The following is an 18,905-nucleotide window of genomic DNA, read 5'->3' on the forward strand; positions in this document are numbered from 1 at the left end:
AATAGCAGGTGGGAAAAGGGAGGGCATTGGTGCTGGGGGTAATGTAGCACTGTCTCTTTCCATCTGTCAACAACCACTTAATGTCTCCTTAGTTGTGTGTGCAAGTTACAGGCCTTCAGAAGTGAAAGATGGCCTGTGCAGCTGGCTGTCAAGTGACGCTGCAAGCAATTTGGATAAAACTCTAAGAATATTTGATTATAGCAAGGCAACTTGAGGCTGCTTGCATCCATTCCCACCAGAATATCTGGTTAGCTCTTCTCAAATATTGCTGCCACATTAGCTGTGTGGCAGCTGGCAATATAACTTAAGTAGCACCAGCCTCTGGTAATAAGAAACAAGGAGCATAACTGAAAAATTCTGTGTATATACCTGGTTAAAAGAAGTAATTTCTGTGTCCCCTTGGATCTCTTCCTCCTCTGTGACCATGTGTACAGTAAAAAGAAACATGCTAATTAGGTAGGGCCTGGTGGACGTCTTGTGTGCCGTAGTGCTTATTTTTACCCTCTGTGCTATGCCCCTGGGGAAAGGTGGTGATGAACAGAGTGGCCAGGCAGACTGGGCTGGCTGTTGCTCTGTAACCAACACTGTCGGTCAGAACCTTCCACCTTGAATGTGATGTTGTAGGAGAAGGTGTAACGCTATCTGAGGTTTCAGCAGCAGATGCAAAGAATATCTGGAGATCAGCACCTGACTGAACAAATGCAGCAAGTACCAGAGAGGAAATGCTTTGTGAGACTCAAAACTACACGCTCTTCCATGTGCTTGACACTCCTAGGGGAAAAACTGCTCCTTCCACAAGCTTTTGCAGCTAGGCAGGCTTAACGCACAGTTCTGCTCTCTGCTACTGTCCTGGCGTAAAGGAAACACCCCATGGAACACTTAGGCCTAGTTTCCCCATGCATCACTGCTGAGGTTTCAGCTGTGGTTAATGCTGGAACTGGATTAACAGGATCTCCCCCTCTGGTGTGTGCTGTACCTGTATGGGTGCCCCGGCACACCGTCCTTAGTCTCCTGATTCCTCTGTTTGCCATCCTTTCCATTTTGCTGTCCTGACTAATATGTGTGCAGTCCCCTGTTCCCCTCCTTTCCCTGAGCCCGCAGAGGGGGTCCTGGCCCTGCGAGCGTCTGAGTAGGGTCCAGTCCCGGTTACTGGAGAGACGCTTTGATACGCTGGCCTGTCAGGGGACGCAAGCGGGAGCTGCCAGGCGCTGCCTGTCTGCCTGCCTGCTCGGGCTGCCGGAGCGGTGGGGGCGGCTCCCCGTGCTCTCCCTTCCGACCCTCTCGATCTGCCCCACTGCGGGCGAGCGCCTGGCTCGGGCGGGCGGGCGGGGCGGCCCGTGGGTGCGACCCGTGGGCTGGGGCTGCCCCGCCCGTGCCCGCCGCCGCCTGGCCTGAAGGGGAAGGCGGGCGGGCGGCGGCTGCTTCCCTCCCCTCCCACTGCCGTGCCTCGTTTTGTTTCTGCGCCGCGACTTGGGCCGCGCTCCCAGTGAGACTCGCTGCAGGTGGGTGTCGGTTCCGCTGCCGGTGGAGCGGGAGTGGCGGAGCGGGCCGGGGCGGGCGGTCCGTCCGAGGGGAGCCGGCATGGGGGCAGCTGCAGCCGGTGCCTCTCATCCCGCGTCCCGCCGGGGCGGCTCTCGGCTCCGTAGGTGCGGCGCTGCCTCCCTGTCCGGACGCCCGCGGTCAGCCCCGGGGAGCGCCCCGCCGCCGGTGCGAGCGCGGCCAAGGGCTGCGGCGTCTGCCCCGCCGCTGGCCGTCCTGCCGGGCGAGGGGCTCAGCCTGCCCCTGGGCGGTCGCGGCGGCGGCGGGGCCGGTGGGCTGCACGGACGGACTAGTTCGGTGTGAACCGCGGGTCCGTGCGGTGGCCGCAGCCCCGGGTGCTGCACGGCTGCCAGTCGCGCTCCGGGTGACCACTGACGGGCTGGACCGAACTTTTTGTGCTAATGGCAGAGGCACCCGACTGCTCCTCCGCTGCCGGAGAGAGGGAAGTGGTTTGCGCTCCCAGCTGTCAGCCTGGCCCTGGTTCTGCCTGGATGCGTGTGTGAACAGCCTGGGTAACTTCAGCAGGGCTACTGAAGGGCACGAGTTAAGCATCTGCTTAACCGTGCAAGATCAGAGCCTTGGCACCTGAACAAATGCTCAAAGTGCTTTTGTGTAACTGGCTTCATCTTCCTCTAGATTAGATCTAAGGACTGTCTTCCCTCTCCTGTTCTGCCTCCTCTTCCTATGCATCCCTCCTCAACCCTTGTTTATGGCAGCTCTGTCAGGTCTGACTCCTCCAGTGCACTCAGAGCCAAAGAGCTCTTTGGGGTTTTGTTTTGTTTGCTGGTTTGCTTTTTTGTTTTTGTTTGGTGATGGTTTGGTGGTGTTTTTTGTTTGTTTGGGGTTTTTTGTTTTGTTTTGTTTTGTTTTTGTAGTGTGAGGGCATCAATGGTTTTATTGAGGATAAGGTTCATCTCTAGCTTCTCCACTGCTGTAATTCTGTCAAATATGATCAGACTTGTCTGTCAGGACTTTATCAATCCCCAGTGCTTCCTACACAAGATTTCACAACCTTCTAGGATGTTTAATGGCTTCTTTTTTTTCAATGTGGTGCTTCTCTGCAGAAGGAAGCTGAAATGACAGGCAGTAAATGGAAGACTTTTCTTCCCCACCCATCTTGACCACTTATTTAAAGTTTGGTACACTTGTAGCTCTTCAGTATTCTCTGTAGTCCCGATAACTTGTTCAACTTGACTGTCACACAGACACAACTCCTTCTTAAGAACAAAGAATGCACTGAACTGTCGTGTGCTCTCACCTTAAGGTCTACAGCTCACGTGAGTATTTGGAAATGGCCCCAAGCCTTTCTGTCTCCTGCATCCAGGAATTATAAATAATGTTCTTGTGTGCTTCCATGCTGCAGACCAGAGACCGCTCCCAAGGAGCACAGTCTCACATCAGCTGCTTCTCTGTCTTGCAGCCGTGTTGCAAGTGAAGGGAAAAGGCCACACTGAGGAACTTGCTGTTGCAGAGCTCCGTAGTGCACAAGCCATCTTTGTCCCTTCTAGAGGACAACCAGGAAGACTGTGGATATGGAGTGAGGGGAAATCTCACCACCTAGACAAATTTAATATATGGTGAGAGGCAAGGTGGGGAAGCAGTTGTGTTGCATTTGGCACCATCCGCCAGCTCAAGTTCTTGAATGTGTGTGTAGTGTCAAATGCCTTGACAACCTGAGATACAGATCTTATTTTTTTTCCCAGTTGTTGTGGACCAGTATTTTTTTTAGTACCATGGTTCCTGGTTGCGACCTATGGACTGCCAACCTGTTGGTGGCCCACAGATTCCCACCTTGCCTGTAGAGGTTCCTCCGTACAACTCTGATGATCCAGGAAGGATGTTGAAGATGGCTCAAGGTCCCAGAAGTTTGGAACTGATTGGGGACTGTATCCATCTTTGTCCAAAATGGATGAGGATGAGCAGAGCACTTCTGAGGCCGTTGTATGGGAAGCAGCAGCACCATGTGTGGTGCAAAATATGAGTTATTCTGATGCTGACCTGATCACTGCTTTGGTTGTTCCCTTTAGTCTTTTGGAGATCTGGCTTTGTTCGTTCTCTGTTTCTGGTGGGCCTCCATGAAGATGTTGAATGAAAAATGCTAGAAAGGTACGCTGTTTTGAGCAGACCACACGTGTGCTATTCGCTCTGTGCACAATCAATGTTTAAAAAAACTCAGAGCTGTAGGCTGCCTGGGAAGGCTTATATTTGGAGGGGAGTTTCGTGTTGTTTTTTGTTCGTGGGTTTTTTTTCTCACTCATTGTTTTCTATACTAAAATACCAGTATTAGTGTAGCATAATACCAATATTAGTATTTTAGTGTTATTTACCCAGATGACTGCGGTGGAGCAGGAGTCTGTGATAATCCAAAACCAGAACACAGAACCCCACTAAGCAATGGGTTGGATGTGATTGCTGGTTAGACTTCCCTGTTTCAACATATCCTTTATTAAGTTTATACAGCATTGTATCTTCTAGGTTTTTACTAGAGATTCCCCTGGGCAGCTCCTTCTTGTAGTGCAACATCTTCCTCCAGTGGCAGAATTGTTCCCAGAGCTGCATACCTTCCTGGTTGCATGACGTTTTGCCTTCCCTAAATTAGCCACGATTGGGTTGGCCGTCATTGCCTTGATGGTAGCAGGTGGTTCTACTTTTTCTGGATTATACCCAATAGATGAGGCAAACTTTGGTTTCTTATTCCAGGAAGTTTTGAGCATCCAAGTGAAGACACCTTTTCCTTTTGGTTTCAAATGAATTGTGCTACGTTGTTAACTCTTGAGAAGTTTACAGCAAAGCCACTTCTTACTGTGGGCAAGAGCTGGATAGAGACCAGGATGCAGAATGGGAAATAATTCAGCCCCATGGATGTGCGTTTCCTTGTCCTTGACAGGAACTAGGCAGTACAGAGCACTGGAGTAGATGGAGAGTTGGAAAGGGCAGGGTCCTTGCAATGGGGTCTGATTGCTGCCCTTTCTTTGTGTGCTACTCTGCTTAGACTGCTGGCTGACAGATGTGTTAGTACTTCAATGTAATAAAAGGCATCTGAATTAAAGAAACATCTTTAGAAATATAGCTATTCAGTTACTCAAGTTAAATTGATGTAATCTTCCATTGGTATCAAAATCATACCCTGTCAAGCATGTTAAATATAGGAAAATCAAGGGGCAAATTTCATCCCAGTAAGAGGTTTCCCAGGGCAGTTTGAGGGATGCTTTCTCTCTGCTCCCAGTCTGCTGCCTGCCATTTTAATTTCAATGCTTTGCTGTGGCTCTGAAAGCAAACTCCCAGCAGCTGATGGTGTCCAGGTGTGCAGGGCAGGCAGGGATGCTGCTGCCTGCAGTGGCAGTTGTGCAAGAGCTTGTGCCTGCCCTCCTGTCCTACAGCAGGCTCTGAGCCTGGCTCTTACCAACACGCCTGCTTTGCCCTGCATGCTGCAGCACTGAAAATGAGTTTCCTTGAACCCTGACTTCTGACTGTTAGGGTTAATTGTGGTGTTAGGGGGATTGCTCTGTGTAAATCAGCCAGTTTCAATGGCTTTACTGAGTGCTTGTCATGACAAAAGGGAAGGCTATGTTCTTCCTCTACAAGCCTTCTCCTTTCAGTGGTAGTGCTATTTCTTGCAATATTTATCTGATTTAGCCCCTAGCCCAGGACTTCAGACCACAAATGAGAAGGTGGTTCTGTCTGCTCTGCTCTCGGATCTACTGTGGGATCTGCAGTTTACTTAGATTTCGTATCTCTGCCACGGTGCAGGCTGTGAATTCATCTCTCAGCAGAATTCTGTTTCTGTGGCCAGCAGTTTGAAAGTTTCTGTTGAAGACCACCCTTCTGCAGCCCAATAGTGGGTGCAAGCAGCTGAGCTTCCATAGCGAGAAGGCTGGGGGGCAGCGAGTGCCCCACGTAGACTGAGCTGCACTGGCTACAGCAGTTGCTCTTGCTGGAAGATTCTGCTGCAAAGCTCACGGAGTGGCTGTAGCTATGTGTTTGGTGTTGGCAAGAGGTTAAGCAGGGAGGTGAGCGGGTGGATTTTGAGCCTTTCCTCATCTAGCCCTTGTGCGTTTAAGATTTAGGTCTTCTCTCCTTTCCCCTTTGCTGTCAACCTGGGATCCTAACCAGTGACTAATTGCTGAACAGGGGATGGAGCCAGCAGAGTGCTGCCCTTTGAGCTGTTAGTTACGCCTTCATTATATCCCAGAAGCACTAAAAAGCAGGGATGTGCCTGGCTGAAAATCTGCCTGATGCATCCAGCACATATCAGGGGCTCTACTGGCATGGACAGAGCAGAGATTTGCTCTGGTGGTACTGAGCTGGGGCAGGAAAAAAAGTCCCTTCCTTCAGCCTGGCATCTTCCCACCATTTAGGAAGATTTACAGCCTCCCTTGTTGCCTGGGCAGGGAGAAGGGAGTCCTGAGCCAGCACCTTTAGGGATTGCTCCTGATGTTGGAAGGGATGAAGCAGCTGAGAGCAATCTGCAAGTCTCCTGTGTCAGCATCTGTCTCTGACCTGAGGCCTGAGATTGACACCTTTCTTGCAGTTGAATTTTGGTAGCCCCCAGAGAGTCCTGGCAGAGCTGAGAGTCTCAGCAATGTCTGGCACATAGGTCCATGACAGCAGATGGTCCTTGCTGAAGATGAGTGACTTTTTTTTTTTTGTTTAAATAACTATTGCTTTCACCTGCACTGTTTCTTCACTTTTTACTTGTTGCCCAATGAGAAAACACCCCACTCCATGTATAAAACCACTTTTTCTACTCTTAACACACTTACATGTGTGTATGACCCACTGGATGTCCCAGGACAAGCCTATACCTGATCTTGTCATGGAGCCTGTCCCGAGCTCCCTGCTGTCCTGGAGAAGGGCAGCAGCAAGGGGCTGCTATCCCTCCCTCTTTCCCTGGAAGCTGCATGCACTCTGGATCTGCTGCATAATGTCACAGCCAAATACTTTGTCTTCTCTGGTGTTGAGCAGGACAAATCTCCTTTAGGTCTGTCAAGTAAGCTGAGAACTGGACCAGCTTCATGTGCTGTAGCTCCTGGTGGCCAGTGCTGCCGGCACAAGCCAGCCTGTTCCTGCTGGCAGGGGGGTGGGATGTTGGGCAGATCCTTACTCTCTCTGCTCTCAGATCCTTACTTCTGCTCTCCAGCCCGTCACCTTTGTCTCCATCTTCCTGGAGTTCTTCCTCTGTGGGTCCAACCACCCCTTTGATATCTGCTATCATTTCTTGTGTCTCTCCTCACTCCTGCAGGCACAGCCACCCAGTTGGCCCTGGGTGGGAGTACAAGCACTAGTAGTAGTTGTCTTTGAAACAGGCAAGTGTCTTGGCCAGTGGCTGCTCTTTCCCATGTCCCTGCCCACATGTGCAGGACAGGAAAGCAATCGGGGAAGCATGGCACTTTATTCTCCCCTGTCTGCATCCCCACTCGCTCTCTGGCCAGAGATGTCCGGCTCCTGAGGGGAGTCTGAAGACTGTATTTAGCAGGATCTTACCCAGGTGTGCTGGTTTGACTGAAATTGAGTTAATTTTTCCACGCAGTTAAAAACTTTTCTTCTTCTTAGCTAGTATGGTCTTTGTATTTGGTATAAGAATAATGAGATAACATTGCTTTTCTCTGGGATAGAGTTGATGGTTTTCTTCTAATAGTTCTCCGTTGTGTGGGATTTGGTATGAAGAGAGTGTAAGAACTTACTGTTATTTCAACTGTTGTCAGAGAGACCAAGGTCTTTCTGGGCTTTCTGTCTGCAGGTGCAAGGCAAGTATGAAAGGGGCATGGATAGGACAGACCTTGACTGACATCCAGGCTAATCAATGAACGTATTCCATGCCACTATTGTCATGCTTTATATATAATGAGAGTGGTTTTTCTGACTCATTGTATCTGTTTTAGTTCAGTTTCAGTTTGGTTCTGTTTGGAAGTTCGCTTAGTTTGGTCTTTTGCTGTTTTGCCATTTTGCAGTGGCCTTTGGGCCTTTTGCCTTTCTGTTCTTGCACTGGGATCGGCTCTTTGGCATCAGGGTGCTCTCCTCTCTGGGGCTGGAAGTTCAGCGCAGCTGGGGTTTCATGAGAAAACGCACCAAATTTATTTTAGTTTATTATTTTATTTTATTTATTTTATTTTATTTTATTTATATTATTAGTAGTAGTATATTAATATTATTTTGTGTTATTAAACTGTTTTTATCTCTCCCACAAGTTTCTCTTTACCTTTCAGTTCTCTCCCTACTTGTGGGGAGGACGGGAAGAGAATGAGCAAGCAGCTATCATGGTTCTAAGTTGCTAGCTGAGGTTAAACCACCAACACAGGACTTCCTTTCCTGCATCTTAATTGATCAAGCAATAGTGGAGAGGCTGGCAGAAAATCTTGGATCAAATTCTGCTCTACCACATCCCTGCAGCTCTCCTGGGGCTTAGCATGTGAGGCCATCCAAAATCCACTTATAATTGTTCCCTTTGTAACTTTTGCCCCCCACCCTTCCTCGCATGTCTGAACTGGGTCCTCAGGACACAGCTCTGCTTCTGAGTGTTCCCAAATAATTATCACATAATTCTTCTCCCAAAATAATGTAAGGTGTGGGTGAGACGCGTTCGCTTCCAGTGATGTAGCAACACCCCTTACACAACAGAAATGCAGGGTGTTTCACCAAACTGGGAATGGAACAAGGGCTGTAGGAGTGTGACTAAGGGGCGTTAGTGTACCATGGGTATTGCACATTATCTCTGGGGTTGCTTTCTGGGTTTGCCTTCTTCCAGTGCATCAGTATCCTGGTGCCTGCTTTCCCCTCCCAGTCCTTTCCCTGGAGCCTCCCCATCCTCCCACAGCTGACCTGCAGCAGAGCAACTCTCCTTTCAGACTCTTGCTGGGCTCTCTGGGATCGTGGTCCCTCCTGCAGGGTCCTGCTGTGATCTGGGCTCGCTCCTGCCCCATCGGCACTGAGCGAGGTGACCTGCCAGCCGTGTGAGGGCTGAAGCCAGGGTATGCCTCTTGGCATTCCCACCGGGCTCTGCAGCCTCCCTGTGAGTTTGCGCAGACATCAAGGGCTCAGAGGGAACCAGCCATTCTGGCTGAGCAGAAATAGAAAATCCAGCTGCGCTGGTTCTGTAGTGGTGACTGGGGATTGAGCAGTGAGTGTCTCTGCTTGGTGCTGTGATCCAGCACAGCTCCTCCAGCTGCTCTCCCCTCTAACTCTCTGCAAGTTAGTCTGCTAATTTTTGACCCTTGGGAGCAGATCAGCACAGAGAAGAGGTTCTGAATTTCTGGAAAACTCTTCTGATAAATCCTGGTATCTGACTTCGTGTGGCATTTTTGGCAGGTGTTGTGTGTGTTTTTTTGCCTTTTTTTATGGGGTTATGGGGGCGGGGGGGGGTTGTGTTCGTGGCCGTTTTGTTTTTATGATTGTTTTTTTTTTTTTTTTCTTCCCAGTGGTGGACTCCAGACTGCTCTTCTCTCCCTGGTCATGAGCTTCTGGCTTGCAGCTACAATCCCAGTTGTTAGTTGCCCAAGTACGTGACCAAGCATTTCATAATATATTAATGATATGTTTCTCTCCTTGCAGCGATGAAGATCATGAAGGTGCTACCATGTCCTGCTGCTCTTCTCTTCCTAGTGGCTGCTTTCAGTCTGGAGCCATCTCACTGTGCCAAGGTGCTGGTCGTGCCCACCATAGTCTTTGACAGCCACTTGCGAGTCTTCATGCGAGTGGCAGAGGCACTGACTGACCGGGGACATGACCCCGTGTTACTTCTTCATGAAGGTCGGGATGTGGAAACCTACCTGCCCAGCTTCCGTGTGCAGAGGTACTGGGGTATCTTTAGCACAGAGAGCGCAGATGCCTGGGTGCAGGAGAAGATAAAGCGTGTCTTCCAAGGGAAGATGACCTCTCTGGAGATGTTTTCCTTTTTGGAGAAGTACCTGGAAAACTGTGACCTAGTGCTGGGAAACTCTACCCTTCTGCAGGAACTCCAGCGTGAGCACTTTGACCTGCTGTTGGTGGACCCCAATGAGATGTGCGGTTTTATCCTGGCCCACATTCTCCATGTCAAATATGCTGTGATCTCTACTGGGTTCTGGTTCCCAGCAGAGATTGGTGCAACTTCCCCCATTGCTTATGTCCCCGAGTTCAACTCCCTGATGACAGACAGGATGGGCTTCTTTGGTAGGACTTGGAATCTCATAGTCTACATGATCACTCGTGTGGCCACAAAGCTGTTCATCTTGCCCAAGTTTGAACGTCTCATGGAGAAGCACAGGGTAGAGCCAAAGATATCCATGCTGGACCTTGTCCATGGAACTAGCCTCTTCTTCCTCTGTAATGATGTGGTGCTGGACTTTCCCCGGCCAACGCTCCCCCATGTCATTTTCACAGGGGGGATCCTCGCTGAGCCTGCAAAGCCCCTCCCAGTGGTAAGTGCAGTGAAGCTTTGAGCTGTGATAGCACATTTGCCTGGGGAGTTATTCAGTGTGAATCTGCTGCTGAAGAGCCTTGTAAATGCTCTGACATTCCAGGAGTCTGGAAAGCTGCTATGTTTTGGTGCCTGTATGGAGCACTGAGGACTGTGAGGTTGCAGGGAGGATATAGAATTAAGTTGTCCACCCTGAAGCAGGATTTGACTTCACCATCTGTGTAAAATGGTGTGTGTAAGTCCTAAATTATCAGTGTTGTCACTGGGACTTACCATGAATATTTTGTTTGTTCCTATACTTGAAACGGAAATGGGAAGAAAATTAATCTTTGCTTCATCACTGATATATGTCAATCCAGAATTTCCTTCTCAATCCTGTTTCTTGTAGGGTGTTTCTGGCCTCGAGCTTATAGTCTTAAGAACTCATAGAGAACAGTCGTGCTTGTTCCCTCATCAAATGTGGAATCCCAAAGTGTACAAAATGGAAGTGTATCAACATCTTTTTCTCAAGGTCCAGCTCAGGGGGAAAACTCCCCCGTCATCCCAGAGGCTTTCTCTGGCCTGTACCTCACTATCCCCACTAGTAAATTCAGAGGAACAAGCTCTTAAAGCCTCCAACTGAAGACAATACTGGAACAGAGCAGGATCTGTCTGTCATTCCTCCCATTGCCTTATTGTTTTTACAAACACTGGAGGGAAATAGACCTGGATAATGATACTCAGGCAGTCAGGTTGTCCTGGTGTCTCAACTATGGGACTGAAATGGAGAGAAGATTCAAGTTTCAAATTATTAGAGGCCTGTCAAGATCTCTGATGGCAGCTTTAATAAAGACAAATTTCGGGGTGCCAATTTTTTCCAGGTAAAAAGAAAAAGAGAGGTGAGGTGCTTTAGAAAATAAATTCTCCAGATGTGTGTGGCTGCACATCACCCTTTCCCATGTGGCGTGGCATGCAGGTAATGCAACGCACGTAGGTGCTCCGAAAGCTGTGTCAGAGAGTCGCTGCCTCACGGGTCTTGCAAAACACTGGCTTGGTCCAATCTGGCCACGTACACACCTGCCTTATAAAGAAGGGAGTTGTTTTCTGCGGCATTATTCATGTGCTTCCAGAACTGATCCCAGGGCGCCTGAGGGAAGAGTGATGGAGATAAGTGCGGAGCCCTGCAGTAGGCGGTGGCCATCATGCTGGCAGGTGTGTGTGCCCAGCTTATGTGATGCCAGCAGAAGTGGAGGCCTCTGTAGGTTTACGTGTAGCTTAAGGAATCTCCCATCTGAACTGGAGCAGAGTTACGTAATTAAGGTGTTTTATTTCCTCATGTTTGAAACACTATGATTGTGAGTTCCTCTAATTAGGACTCAGTGAAATATAGATACATACTTGAGAGATGGTGAGAACTTTCAGTGGTCAGCCATGCTTCCCTAGCAACTTTAATGCTGTTTCTTAAAGTCAGGTGTCAAGGCACAATTATCATGGATGACATAATAATCTGTTTTATGAATCGTACTTTTATTTAGAAAAGTAAAACTAACACTTTCTCTTCAGCAGTTCTAGTGGTTGTATTTCTCAAAGGATGTGAAACTCAAAAGAATGGCAAAATCAAAATCCCATAGTTATAAATTTTATTTTTTGTTGTTGGGTTGTTTTAGAGCTTTTTAAGCATTTCTGCTTTAAAAGTTTGAGTCTCCAAAGCATACAGCGAAGGACATATATCCCCTGAGAGTAACACCAAAATGTGCTTTGTAACTCTTCTGTACTATGGTCCTCCAATGTGTAGACTACTATTAATAAGATATTCTGAATTAATCATCCTATTTTTCTCCTTTAATAATAGGAAGAACTATTTTTTCCCTTCATATTCCTCTACAGTGTTTATTTCAATTAAGTATTCATATTCAAAGACAGATTTTATGAAACTTCCCTAAAATGCTCCTAACTGATACATGGGAATCTTGAAGCAGGACAGAATCCATAATGAGAAATAGGATCAACCTAGTCTGGCATAAAAGGAAATAGTCTGTGTTTGCTCCACAGCACATGTGGTGGCTGATTTCTTCTCCCAGCAGCCTTCTGGCTCTGGTTGAAAAAAGCACTGACTCTGTTCTAGATACACACCTGTTTATGCAGCATTACAGGTAGCCTCTAACCGAAGGACAAACATCTGTGGTTTCTGCTGGAACTGTAGCTACCTCTCTGCCTAGTGACCAAACCCTAAATCAGCTACCTGCAAGTAGCTATCACGGATGGGTAGAAATCTCCTGTCAAGATGGCAAAACCTTCTGCAACTTCCAGGAGCCTTTGACATTGGAGAGTTTTTGGGGAATCTCCAGCAAGTTGTTGTTGCCAGCTCTGCACAATATTTTGTTTGTTGTATCCGTCTGTTGTATCAGGTGGAGACCCTGGCAGGCCTCCTGCCTCAGTGATACCGGAAAACAACCTTTCTCTTTTTACTCCAATTTCCTTCTCCGCTCTGGCTGCTCCTGTGTGGCCCCTATCTATGTTTTCAGAGCCCTCCTTGCCGAAGAGTAATCTTACCTCCAAAGCAGGAGGTGATGCTATGAAACACAAGTTTTGATCACCTTCCTGAAACCTCCCAAGCCCAGCAGGTGCTCAAGTAATTTCTGCCTGGCTGGGTGCAGGAGTCACAGTGGTGTTGGAGTTTGTCCCCTGTGTGTTGGAGATGGATTTGGATTCATCCTCTCTGTAGACAACCTTTTACTGGCAGAGGCAGGAGTGGGAAGGGCCTTTCTCCAACAAGAATTCAAGGCAGCTGTGTGTGTTTTGCCCACAGGGTCTGCGTCTCTGGGTGGAAGCAGCAGACGCGGGTGTTGTTGTTGTCTCCTTTGGCATCGGGATCCGAGCTCTTCCCAGTGACTTGGTGGAGAAGATGGCTGGTGCATTCGCTCGCCTCCCTCAGAGGGTGGTGTGGAGGTGAGGAGGGAATGGGGTTCCTTTTGACTCGAATCAGATGAAAATTAATGTTAAAGGGTGATTAATCTCAAAACATAGAATCTGTTTTCCATCTCTTGATCTGATCAAATTTATAATTGTTTTCTGTGTGTTTCTTTTCCCTTTTTCCTCCCTCCTTTATCTCCTCCCACAGATATTTTGGACAGAAGCCAAAAAACCTGGGTGAGAATACGCTGATGATGGGGTGGCTGCCCCAGAACGACCTGCTAGGTAAGGCTGGGCTCTGTGTGTGTGTTTGTGCCGCTAACAACATCCCTGGAGTTCAGCCCAAACCACAGCAGAGGCATTCAAGGACAACAGCACCTGTGTGGGTCTAAGTCTGTTGCTTGTTAAGAGTTTGATCTGTACAAAACACGATCCTCACCTAACACCTGCTTGAAGCTGCATCTTGGCCCCATCTCCCTCCTCCTCCAGGTGCTACTCAACAAGTTTTGGGCTGTCAAAAGCCAGGTGCATTCCCAAAGGGTAACATCCTCTCTGCTCAGCATGCCTGTTTTTCCCTAAACATACATTATGCCATCTGTTGAGGAAGCCACCAGTAACCATGTTTCACTGTAGAAGGCACTGACCCACTGCCATTTCTTTGTCTGCAGGCCATCCCAACGTGAAAGCCTTCGTCAGCCACTGTGGGATGAACGGTGTATTTGAGGCAATTTATCATGGTGTGCCAGTGGTGGGATTTCCTTTCTATGGGGACCAGTTTGACATCATGACCAGAGTGCAGGCAAAGGGGATGGGTATCCTCATGGACTGGAGTAGAGTAAAAGAAGAGGATCTTTACCAGGCTATCGTCACAGTTATTTCTGACCCCAGGTGAGGCACCTGAAAGCATTGAGCTCTTCCTTGGTGCAGACTGTATGAAGGGACCAGCGTGTCTTCATGTTGACCCTGCATGGCCTGTGGTGGCTTTTGGACCAAGCAGACTTGCAAGCATTGCTCAGCTGCCCAGATGTGTTAGTGCCTTGAAATCTTGAGGTGTTGTCTGGGAGAAGATACTCTAGCACTTGCTGTTAGGGAGTGTGATCTGTTTGACTGCAGTTTTCTTAGAAAGCTTTCTGAGAACAAACCTCTTTTCCTTGTAATGCCAGCCTGTCATTGGGGAGTGGAATCACAACCTCACCTTGGGAGCTCCCTGGTCTTGTCCAAACAGTTTTCTTTAGTAATAGCACAGAGAGTGCACTGCAGGTAATGCTCCATCTGTTCCTTTTGACAACCAGATACTCTGCCCTTTCTAGATTTGCTGTAGCACAGAGACACAAAGCTCCCACTTTCTATCAGGACATGTGCAACTGCTAGTGTTTGAAATGCTGTCTGAACATTTTTGTTACCTAGTAGGAGCTCTCAACTACTGACCTCGATGTAAGTTGTTAAGGTGTTGCAACTTAGTACCTTGAAGGATTTGGCCAGTCATCAAGTGTGCATGTGCTGCTTGATGCTGGGTGAGGTCTTTGGGAGCAAGCTCCCCTCAAAAAGCAAAAATCCGCATGAACCCACTGAACAGTCACTCAAGAGCTGAACTGCTAGTCTTGTTAACAAAACACAAAGTAAAATGTGCTCTGCCTTGTGCTGCTGTGACTAAAGATTGCCATCAGAGTGGCTTTCAGAGGCATAGATGAAGGGGAATTACGGAAGAAATTTGCCACTCTCCCAAGGTATCATTTGGGACTTGAAAGCACTCCTAAACGCCTCAGACCACTTTCCAGCTATGAAGGTCCTGTCCAAAGGGTAACTTCTTGTCTTCTTCCTTTGCAGCTACAGAAAAGCGGCCAAGCTCATCTCAGCTCTGCACCTGGACAGACCAATGCCTGCGCTCAACCGGACGGTGTATTGGCTGGAGTACATCCTTCGTCATGATGGGGCACCATATCTTCGCCCTGCTGTCTATGACCTCTCCTTGTATGAGTACTTCTGCCTGGACATCTTGGCTCTTCTCTTGTTGTGCCTGACCGGTATTGGATTTGTCCTTTACAAATCTGTGGTGTGGTGCAGAAGGAAGGGAGCCAGCCCCGTATATCAGAACGGCAATTGCATGAAAGGCCACTTCACAGAAGAGAAGAAATTGCAGTAGCAGCTCAGCATGTTGCAGGGCACATCCTGTCCATCACTGTGAAACGAACTGCTGCTGTGCCAAGAAATGTATGGCACGCAGGCATGGAGAGAAGTGAAAGATCAGCAGGTCTGGATGAGAAGAGTGGGGAGGGAGGAGTATTGCCAAGTCCTGCGTGCACACCTCTGTGTACAGCACCTGTGGGCGGGGATGTGAATTCAGGCATGGGTGGAATCATTTGGCCAGGATGCTGGGAATGGGGCATGGGTAGGTAGACTTCCAGGGAGGAGTGCAAGTTGTTCCCTTTCTGTTGCACATTGGTTTAGATGCTGATGTTGTTCTTCTGGCTTTTTGGATCTCTGGGGAGGCTCTGGAGGCAGGAATAGCTTTTCATGTGTGGCAGACATGGTTTCTCCTCTGCCTTGTTACCAAGAGCCCTGGGAGTCAGGATTCCTTTATGTGCAGGTGAGGACCTGATGTAGAGCTGTGGACAGGGAAAGGCACTGTAACTGTCATCTACAAGAGAATGAAATTGGTCTTTAAATTCCATGGGTAAACATTGTTCTTTGTGCTTCCATCAACCCTCTGCAATCCTGTGTGTGTTTGAGCTAAATTATTATTTTTTTTTAAATAAAGTTATATTCTTTCCCCTGTGTGGCAGTTCTCTCAGGATGTTGTTCAAGCAAGATTAAAGGGCTTTTTCTTGTCACTGCCTTTGTGGTTTCCATGTACCTCTGGATGCCTATAAACCTCTGTCAGCAACTCATTTTGGTCTTCCCACAGGGTTTCAGCTGTGCCTTCCCTCCTCTGCCAGCATGTGACATGCACCCATGCCCATGGAGTGTCCAAACTTCTGATAAAATAAGGATTTGTAACAGGTACAGGTGCCAGGACCACAGGAAGAGCAGCCAGTAGCTTGGAGAGCTGGTTATAGGCAGTGGGCCATACAGCACATTTATATAACCAACAAGCTTGGCTCTTTCTGAAGAAAACAGAAACACCTTCTCATTTCAATGTGAAAAGGCATACTGTTGCCCCCTTTGGGGACATGATGTGGAGTGATGCCCATATGCTTCTACTCACCCTGGGTTCTAAGGCAAATTCATGCTTGGGTGTGATTGCACAATCCACCTGAAGCATTCACTTATGGTCCAACTGGCAATGCCCCACACTGAGGGTCAAGGGCTCCACTCTGTCCTTTCAGATGGGGCCATCACAGTGCTGGCACCAGCTGGAGAGTGGCCTCGTTGCCACAGCTGCCCTCACTGGTGTTTCCAGGCTCTGCTCTTTCTTGCTGTTGCACGTGGTTGTCTTTTCAGACGAAAAGCATGTTGCCATGCACAGCCTAGTGAACTGCAGTTTGGTTGGGCTCCTGGGATGCTCTGGGTTGGGACAGCATCCAGATCTGACTCAGTGGCTCTTTTGAGTCCCAGCAGTGCTGCCTTCCCTCACCAACCCTCATGGCTTGTGGAGGGGTTGCAGTAAAGATGCTGCTGTTTGAGAATCCCGTTTGCTATCAGGGATGGCTGAGAAGAGCCCATAGCCCTAAGCTGGGACCTGTAATGATCCCCCAGCAGAAGTTATTTTTCCTGGAGTTTCTTGCTGTCTCTCCTGGGATGCCCAAGCCTGGCTGTGGTCAGCAGTGGGCATTGCAACCCATCAGTCTTGCTCTGTAGCAGTCCCGTGTGGCTCTGTGCCGTCTGAGCTGAGGATGTGGAGTCTAATTGTCTCCAATGGGGAGCTGGGAGAGATCAGAGCAAGGTGAGCTGCTAAGCAATAAGCAGTAAGGGAAAAGCAGGGATTTTAGATTAGTAGTAGAAACTGGGTACCTGGTACTTTTTACTGCCCGTGAGTCAAAATTTAAAGGTTGATGTAATTTGAGGGGTTTTTTTGGGAAAAGGTATTAGTACAAGTTTTATAGCGTGTCTGCCTATTGCCAGCTGCCCTATGGTGGCTTTGTTGTCATCTCCTGGCAGGTGAGTATGGGGGTGGAGGTGGGGCATTTTGCTCAGTTCTTTGTCATTGCTGGGGTGAAAGAGGGAGATCATCTCTGCTGCCTATGTGAGAGGTTGGCTACTTAGATTAGGCTGAATATAGAGAGTCAGGAAGCTTGTGGTTTGTTGACAGAGTTAGTTTGCTTTGAACTTAGGCGAAGAAGAAGTAAGAGGACAAATGCACCATGTCTGCAAACTGGTGCTCCAGCTGCATGGCTTGTCTTCTTCCCCCAGAGCCCAGCCATGTGGCAAAACATGCTGGAGGTGAGGGGCTCCTTCAGTTTGTTCCCCACAGCAGCTGTCTCTGGCCTCAGAGGAGCTGCAGGAGAGGGTGCCGGCATCAGCCTCGCCCAGCAAAATCCTCCAGGCCAGATGCGGATCACTAGTGCTGGCACCGCAGAGGAAATAGGGGCACTATGGCCTGATGGGGCCAGAGACCTGCGGCTTCTTTTTCTTCCAAGTAAAAAGGCAAAGAGAAATGTTTGAGACCCAAGGAGTCTATGTGGGCTTACAAAAAAGTAAGTCTGTTTTCTGACTTAGTGAGGATGCTGCCTTCTTACTGTTCACAATTTCAGAAAGAAGTTCAAGCCATGTGCAGCATTAGCATATTGTCTCCTATTAGATATGTCCTTAATTCCTCAAGCTTTTCATAACTACCTTCATTTCCAAATACAGAGCAGAGTTAGGAGGCATGTTTATCCAGGGAGTCAAATTATACATAGTGTATTAAAAAATGATCCAACAACTTGATGAGAACTACTTTTAATGGACTAAAGCACAAACCTGCCCAAGGATCCTGTAAAAAGCGGATGTTCAAAAAGCATCCCTGAAGTGAAAAGGATCTTCCCCAGGAAATGGTGTTTATAGGCTTAGAAACTGTCAGGAGCCATTATTTGAGTTGGGGGGTGGGGGTTGCAGTTTCTGGAAGTATTTGGATATACGCCTTAAAGATGAGGGCCCCTCTAACTTTTTCAGCATTATTCCCATTCTCTTTACTCTCTTCCTACTAAACACATACCTGTCTCTCTTTACTTTTGTCCTCATTTTTCTTTCAGTATTGAATACAGAAGGAAAGTATAACAAAGCCTGAAGCCAGTTATTAAGTTCAATTATGAATAACGAGTAGCCTGTCACACACATTAAAAGCCGTGGTGGGAGAAGGCCTGCAGGAGAACTTTATCCTTCAGGCAGCTCTGCCTTCAGCTTGGTACCTGATCCCTGGGCAAGGTGCCTCTCAGTTACCATGTGCCCTCCCCTGTCACAGGCAATGAGATGGGCAGGTGGGGCTGTTGTGTAACTTAAGAAAGTAAAACCATAGTTTATGAGGCAACAAGCAGGGAACAAGCGTTTCCCCCACCACTACCACCCAAGGAAAAGCAGGACATGAGTCAGTACTTTCCTGAGGGCTGAAGAAGCCTCACCCAGGAGCTGCAACCCCAGGTAAGCCCTGTGCAGTGCAAAACTGCCTTCTCCTCTCTGTCTTGCTGTTGGCAAGGCAAGGGGTAGCCTGAGCGGGATGCCGAAACACCAGCAGCCTTGTTACTGTGTGCAGAACTCCCTGCGAGGGCCCCGCAAGGCTCTGCAGGCAGGGAGGCATTTGGAGTGCACACGAGCCAGCTTTTCAGGTTCACCCAGCCTCAGCAGCTCCTCGCAAACCTGCTCTACATGTGAGGCACAACAGCCCTGTGAGCAGGAGCCAGCCTGGTGTTTGAGACACCCTGGGTTTGCACGAGTGAATTTTCCAGGTGATAGCCATGCAGCTCTGCCCAAACCCTGGGCTGGAAGCAGCACCTCTGCTGGGAGCTGGTCCTGGCTGGGGACAGGGAAGGGGTGAAGCCACACATGCTGCTCCTGTTGCGACCCCTCTCTTAGCCAAGCATCTGTTGCTGAACCACTGCTGGAGCACACAGGAGGGCCTGGCACAGCCTCAAATGCTGCTCTCCTGCAGGACTTTGCAAACAGC

General features: G+C 48.6%; 1 protein-coding gene across 1 annotated transcript; it reads left to right on the forward strand.

Moving 5' to 3' along the window:
- The first annotated feature begins 1,391 nt into the window (after window positions 1-1,391).
- On the forward strand, window positions 1,392-15,596 carry LOC309440199 (2-hydroxyacylsphingosine 1-beta-galactosyltransferase-like). The gene is made up of 6 exons (XM_082053625.1): window positions 1,392-1,502; window positions 9,088-9,935; window positions 12,723-12,862; window positions 13,035-13,111; window positions 13,495-13,714; window positions 14,654-15,596. Exons 2-6 carry the CDS (start codon window positions 9,090-9,092, stop codon window positions 14,967-14,969), a joined length of 1,599 nt encoding a protein of 532 aa, XP_081909751.1. The 5' UTR covers window positions 1,392-1,502; window positions 9,088-9,089; the 3' UTR covers window positions 14,970-15,596.
- The last annotated feature ends 3,309 nt before the right edge of the window (window positions 15,597-18,905 follow it).

This window comes from Streptopelia decaocto, assembly GCF_964273445.1.
Source record: "Streptopelia decaocto genome assembly, chromosome: 5".
Taxonomy (NCBI): domain Eukaryota; kingdom Metazoa; phylum Chordata; class Aves; order Columbiformes; family Columbidae; genus Streptopelia; species Streptopelia decaocto.